Source organism: Poecilia latipinna, unplaced genomic scaffold (genome assembly GCF_001443285.1).
Source record: "Poecilia latipinna isolate Pla-1442-1.1 unplaced genomic scaffold, P_latipinna-1.0 Scaffold2250, whole genome shotgun sequence".
NCBI lineage: Eukaryota > Metazoa > Chordata > Actinopteri > Cyprinodontiformes > Poeciliidae > Poecilia > Poecilia latipinna.
In genome coordinates, this window is record NW_015114866.1 from 12,782 (window position 1) to 19,935 (window position 7,154).

At 40.1% G+C, this 7,154-nt stretch overlaps 1 protein-coding gene across 1 annotated transcript in view; it reads left to right on the forward strand.

Moving 5' to 3' along the window:
* Positions 1-6,936, forward strand: part of LOC106936966 (trichohyalin-like) — a 13,655-nt gene extending 6,719 nt beyond the window's left edge. Inside the window, exons 4-5 of the mRNA XM_015018236.1 lie at positions 5,180-6,840; positions 6,902-6,936. Coding sequence (XP_014873722.1) covers positions 5,180-6,621 — 1,442 coding nt within the window. The 3' untranslated portion in view covers positions 6,622-6,840; positions 6,902-6,936. The remainder of the gene's footprint in view (positions 1-5,179; positions 6,841-6,901) is intronic.
* The last annotated feature ends 218 nt before the right edge of the window (positions 6,937-7,154 follow it).

Below are 7,154 nucleotides of genomic sequence, written 5' to 3' on the forward strand. Positions count from 1 at the left end.
TATTTGTGTGGCCTTAAAAGGATCTGGAACTTCTGTTTTTCTACCGAAAGCTCTGGTTTGCACAGTAAATGCCATGTGGGTGAAATTTTATAGATGATACTCTGATGTCCAACTCTCCAAAAGGCAGCACAGAGCTGCACCACCAGAAACAAGCACTGAAGAGAAGAAGAGCTATGATTGATATTGTTGCAGTTCTGTCCGTGTTTTAATGTTGCAGAGCACAGTGTTTTCACAAATACTTCCAAGTTTAAACTGATTGTTGTACATCTTTTATCTGGCCATTTTGTGCAAGATTTAGTAATTAACATCAGGAAAAGGCACAGAAAAAGTTTTTTCCCCCACTCTGATTGGCTGCTGGTAGGCCTACCAATATTATATTGAATGTCCATTGCATTTTTCTTACACACCTTTAAAAATTATTTCTATTCACATGGCTTTTTTGTTCTTTGGAAACTAATAATTCAGTAATCTGTTTCTCTTCTAAGGATTTTTGATGATAAATAAAGAAATAACAATACAAATTAAGACGGCAACAATAATGATAGCAATAATAAGCATAAAATACTATTCAGTGCAAGTAGTCTACATCTTCTTTGATGGGGGCAGTAAGAGAGCATTTATGATGGATAGGCAGGCGCTGGTCCAAAAAAGATTGAGAAGCACTGCGCTGTAGCGACCTGTCTCTCCAGAACTAGCTGTCTGACAAGCGTATTTTTCTTTTTGCATGAGGCATGTTGTATAAGAAACCCTGTAATATCTGCAGAACCTGGCAGAAATTCTGTCATAGATCTTTTTAAAACCCATGTGTCCTGCCCAGGAAATACCGTGACCCAACTTTCGCACTTGTCCCCTTAGAACTTGAGGCCCCACCAGTTTCTCAGATCCTTTCCCACACTGAAGATAAAGTAACCCATCTCTAAAGATATAAGCTTACCCATCAATATGTTTAATGATTTCTCCATCTGTGATTGGAATTGCTTGATCAAAATACCCATCAGTGAGTCATCATGCTGTTGTAGCCTCTTGAAGTGACCCTGTGAATCCACAATTTCCCCATCAACATCTGGCAATCCTCGTGACATTTGTCTAACTGTGCCTGCCATTTTATAAAGTCGTCTTTGTTGTTAGCTTTTTCTCACTTCATCTAAGCTTTCAGCAAGAATATCCTAGATAAAGAAGGACAGTTCTTGTAGAGAATTTGGTTCATCAGCAGTCTCAGGTTTTACTGGCCTGTTCCTACAGCATCAGCTATAGGTTCAGATGCATCATCCCCAGCTGTTTAGCCTGTCTTTGTGATCTGGTTGCAGCTTACACTGGCTTACGAGATTGGATCTGTTCTGGTAAAACCGGAACATCCTGACCCAAAATCATTTAAAAGATAAGTTTGGTTTGGCAGATCTAATGCTTAAAGGCAAGTTGTTCCACACATTAGTGTCATGATGGGTTTTATATTTCTTGCCCACATGCAGAAACACTCACGGAGAGAATGATAAAGATTGAAATGTTTATTAACAGTGAAGAAACAATTAAACAATGCTGCTTGGTGGGGAAGCTGCGGCCAGGAATCCAGGGACGACTGAACACAGAGGGAGAGGTGATGAGTTCAATGTCTGTGGGGAATTGAATTCACTCGACATAAAATCTCAGCTCTTACTTGTAGATCGGAGATTCAGACCCAGGGAGGGTCTAGTGGTACCAGGGAGTGGTTTAATTACTGATGGTGTCGGCTGATCGAGGATGGATGTGGCGTTGGAGGGCGAACAGGTAAGTTTCCCGACGGCACATAGGTGCAGCGAGACTGACTGCCACCTGGATACTTGCAGGAGGTAAGTGAAATGGAGAGGTGAGACTGTGGAGCTCGGGCATCCGGTGAGTAGATTCACGGCGTCACGAGAAGGTTTCTTCAGAACTCGGAGAACACGAGGATGTCCCAGAGGATCTCGAAGGTGTCCTGAGGACGATTCACAGAAGAACAGTTGGCACAAGAAAATTCAGAAAGATCTCCAAAAACTCAGCAAAACTACGAGGGGCTAGAGTACCAATACTGGCAAACACTCTGGCGATGAGATGCTGGCAGTCTGTTGCTCATATACTCCTCTGGTGAAGATGATTATTGTCCCAGGTGTGAAGAGTCAAGATCTGCCAGCACAGCCTCCAGGAAAACACAGCCTAATAGCGCAATCTGGTGGACGAACGGTGGTAACTGAAAAGATAGCAAACTAACCCCAGAACCTGGTACACAACAATTAGGAGCAATAACAGCAAAAGTCCGGTCTCCTCTGCTTTTCAGTCTGGTTCTGGGAATATGTAAGAGCAATTTATTATTTGACCAAAGTGTTCTAGAGACGGAACGGTTATGAAGAAGGTCTTGAAGATAAGCTGGGACTAGGCCATGTAAAACTTTAAAAACCAATAAAAGAATTTTAAAATCAATCCGATAAAAAACTGGCAGCTAATGCAGAGAAGCCAATATTGGTGTTACTGGTGTTTCCGGGTTCCAGTTAAAAGTCTTGCTGTGGCATTTTGAATCATTTGGAGATGCTGTAAAGAAGATTGGTCCATATTTTTATATGATGAGTTGCAATAGTCTAAACATGTAGTGACGAAGGCATGGATAAGTTTTTCAAAGTCTTCAGGGCAGAAGATAGATTTAACCTTTGCTAGAAGGCGCAGATGAAAAAAGCTTGATTTCATGCTTATCCAAATTAAGACAAGTGTCAAAAATGAGACCGAGATTCCTAATGGAAGATTGATAAAAGGAAGCAAGGGAACCAAGAATTTGATCAGATTTACCAATGAGGCTCTTTAGTCCAAACAGAATAACTTGAGTTTTATTTTGATTTAAATGAGGAAAATTTTGGTTCATCCATTGGCTAACTGCTATTAAGCAATCTGTTAAAGACTGTAGGGAATCATCTTGATGTAGTTTCTTGAGGGGCATGTATATTTGCACATCATCACCAAAGCAGTGAAAAGATGGATTAAATTTCTTAAAAATATGTCCAAGAGGCAGCAAATAATGCAAAATAAATAAAATCGGGCCTAAAATTGAACCTTGAGGTACTCCATAATTTAGAGGTGCTGCAACAGAAAAACTGATCAAGATGAATAGAAAAACTTCTGTCTTTCAAATACGATGAGAAACAAGCTACACCTGTATCCGTAAGACCAACACAGTGCTTCAATCGAAATAAAAGGATGTTGTGGTCAATGGTATCCAACACTGCACTTAAATCTTAACAACAATAAGACCCTAATGCCCCCTGAATCAACTGTTAGAAGGAGATCATTAAATACTCTAAGCAAGGCGGTGTCTATACTGTGTCCACATTTAAAATCAGACAGGAATTTCTCAGATATATCATAATCTGTTAGAAAAGACTGGAGCTGAGTAAAAACAATCTTCTCTAAAACTTTTGAGAAAAACAACAGTTTAGAAATAGGTCTAAAATTAGCAAAAACACTGTGCTCCAATTTGGGTTTTGTAATAAGTGGGTATAGCATGGCATGTTTGAAAGCAGCTGGGACACATCCAGTAGAAAGAGAGGTATTTATTAAGGTGACAGGAAAAATATCTGTAAATAAGCGAGCAGGGAGACAGTCCAATGGTCAGTTTGTTGGCTGCAGATGTTTAACGACAGTGGACAAATGGGACAGAAACTGATTCAAACTGTTCGAAGGTAGCATCGCCTAGAGGTGTTTCCTGGGGATCCAACACAGGCAGAATAGTAGACCCCCTAAGGGCTAAAACTTTGTCAGTGAAAAATTCTAAGAATTTGCTACGAAGATCAGCAGCAGCTGTAAAAGCAGGTGCATTTGGAGGGGCTAATAACTTTAAAACTTTAAAAAGAACCTGAGGCCTACGTTTGTTTGAGCAAACCAAAGCAACCAAGCATTTAGATTTTTCAGATTTTACAGTATTCTGATAATTGAATAAACAATTTTTCAGAATGTCAAAAGAAACCTGCAACTTACCCTTTTTCCACCGCCTGTCAGTTCGTCTTCAGTCTCGCCTGAGGGCACAGTTTCATTGAAGCACAGCTCAGAAAATCTATTTTTCTTCATGGTTTTAAGAGGAGTTATGGAGTTCAAAGTGCTTATGCAACACTTTGAACACTATGATCACTGTGAACACAGGGAATATCAAGGTCTAGGCCATCTAAATAATGTTTTTTTGTTTGTTTTTTTCAAAATGGAAAGGTGAAGTAAGGTCTGAACACTTCCTGCATTTAAGAGTCTGGAAAGCTCCTGAACTCCATTACTTGTTTCTTAGCCTTAGGTTGGTCTTCTGCAACCACTGGCCTTGGGACAGTGTGAAAAATATGCTGATATGACTTTTCTTAATGGTCATATAAATGGCAAACAACCCCTCAGGGAACCTCAGTCTAAATTGTTGTTGGGACACCTCTTAGTTAATCTCAGTTTGTTAAAATGGCTGCGTTTACTCAAATGTAAAAACAGCAAGGAGCCTCCTACCAGCCTGGCAGGAAAAGCAGAAGTCTTTGCCTCTACAAGTGCAATCTTTTTAAGGCTCTCGGCCTGGACAATCAGCTCGCCATTGACCTGGCCTGTATAATAAAACAGGACCGTCGTTTCAATAAATAGATGTAATCAAATTATTCCAGTGTGCACAACTTCGGCCGATTATGATTGGTGGCCGATCGATCGCCACACCTCTCGTTTAAGTTAACCAGTTACAAATGCAGCGATGCTAGGCAGGCTGGTGTGTTTTTCACATGGTCACTGGGCAAGAGATAGGCTACACCTTTAACAGGTCACCAGTCTATCAAATAGCAGCACAGATACTATCAGGGCAAGCAAACCATGCACACACTCATTCCTGAGGGCAGTTTAGAGAGACCGCTTATAGTCATGTGTTTGGGCTCTGAGAGGAAGCCAGAGTACTCTGAGAGAACCTGCACATCAACCAGGAGGACATGCAAACTCAACACAGATGGACTCCAGGGTCCTAATCAATGGACCTTATTACTGCAAGCTATCACCATGCAACCCCCAACAATAAACAAGATTATCAGATATTACAGTTTACTGTCCTTTGGTTCTACCCTAAGAATGCTGTCTGATATCCTTGGAAAGGACTGAGAAACTGAAAATGTTAATGCTTCTCTGATAAAGATACTTTGAATGACTTTCTGACTCATTTGTGTGTTTTTAATAGTGAGTGTGACGACAAACAAGCAGCATGAAAATATCAACAGACTTACAACTGAAAGAAGTCACCTGGTTCAGCAACAAAAGCAGATGGAGAACCAGATGGAGAAGCTGATCCGAGAGAAAGACGTGTTCTTGATCAGAGAAGAAATGTTTGACGCCAGAGAGAATATTAAAAGAACCAGAGAGCAGCTGAGCAGAGAATTAGCAGAGCTGATCCGAGACAGAGAGAAGTTGAGCCAAGACAGAGAGGAACTGAACAGAGACTTAGAGCAGCTGAGCCAAGACAGAGAGAATGTGACCCAAGACAGAGTGAAGGTGACCCAAGACAGAAAGAAGCTGAGGCAAGAAAGAGAGAAGCTGAGCCACGACACAGAGCAGCTGAGCCGAGACAGGGCGGAGCTGAATCGAAATGAAACGGTGCTTATCAAAGAAGAAGAGGAACTGGACAAAGAGATGGAGAACCTGGACCAACAAACAGAAGAGCTGAACAAAGAGGAAAAGAAGCTGAGCAAAGAGAAATATTTACTGAACGAAATGAAAGAGAACACGAAGAGAGATAGAGAGACGCTGAAGAAAGACAAGGAGAAGCTGAACAAAGATCAAGAGCAGCTGAGAAAAGAGGAACAGGAGCTGGGCTCAGTCAAGGACCTAAAAGGCAGAACAGAAGACTTGGTAAAAGAGGAAGAGAACCTGGAAAAAGAGAAAGCAGAGCTGAGCAAAAACAAAACGGAGGTAAACAACCAGAAAGAGAAGCTGAGGCAAGAGCAAAAGGAGCATAGCAAAGAAGAAGAAGAACTGCAGAAAAAGGAACAGGAGCTGACAAAAAAGAAAGGGGAGCTGAGCAAAAAGAAGGATGACTTCCACAAAAAGAAAGATGAGCTGAGAAAAGAGAAAGAGGAGCTGAACAAAAATGAAGATCAGTTGAACAAAGAGAAAGATGAGCTAACAAAAGAGAAAGAGAGACTGAGCAAAAAGGAAGAGGAGCAAAGCAAACAGAAAGAGGAGCTGAGCACAAAGAAACAGGAGCTGATCAAAACAAGAGTGGAGCAGAACAAAGAGAAAGAAGAGCTGAACAAAATGAAAGCAGAGCTTACCAAACAGAAAGAAGAATTGAATAAAAAGAGAGTGGAAATAAACAAAGGGGAAGGGGAGCTGATAAAAGACAAATATGAGCTGAGCAACATAACAAAGGAGCTGGACAAGGAGAAAGAGGAGCTGGACAAAGAGAAAGAGGAGCTGAGAGTATCGAGAGAGGAAGAAGAGAATCGATGCAAAGAGACAGCGGACCTGAAGCGTTTTAAGAAATTCGTCTTGCAGCATAAAAACTTTCCAGTTTCAGAGTTCTGTCCTGAACATAGTAATTATATTTCTACATTATCTCTGAAACTCTTGATTACTCATTTTATTTTTGAAATATTCTGTTATAAACAGTTTTTCAAGACATAGCTGACCATTATTATCACAGGTTGAGTGCTGAAGGTCACTTTTCTGACAACAAAGTGAGCCAGTAAAATGAAGTCATTAGCAACAGGTTTACAGCCAAGTTTTAATTTCAGAGAATATTGTTTTTGTTTTTTAGTGAACCCTGTGGTATGCCACTTCTGACTAGAATGATATCGTAATTTAATCACCTTCCAATATTGATCTGCACTCTACCTTTAAAAGGTAGAGTGCAGATCTGCCTTTAGATCTATCTAAAGGCAGATCTGCACTCTATCTTTAAAAGCTTTGCTTGAGTAATTTTAATGATTAAAATATTAAATAATTTTATAATAATTAAATATTAATATATATATATATATATATAGATATATATATAATATATATATTAAATATTATATATGTGTCTGTGTGTGTCTCTGTGTGTGTGTATAAAATAATCACTTTATTCTGCTCTTTCCCCTTGTCTAGTGAAACCAAAGTGTCGGGATTGCCTGCCAGGCTGGATTGTCTATAACGAACACTGTTACTACTTTTAT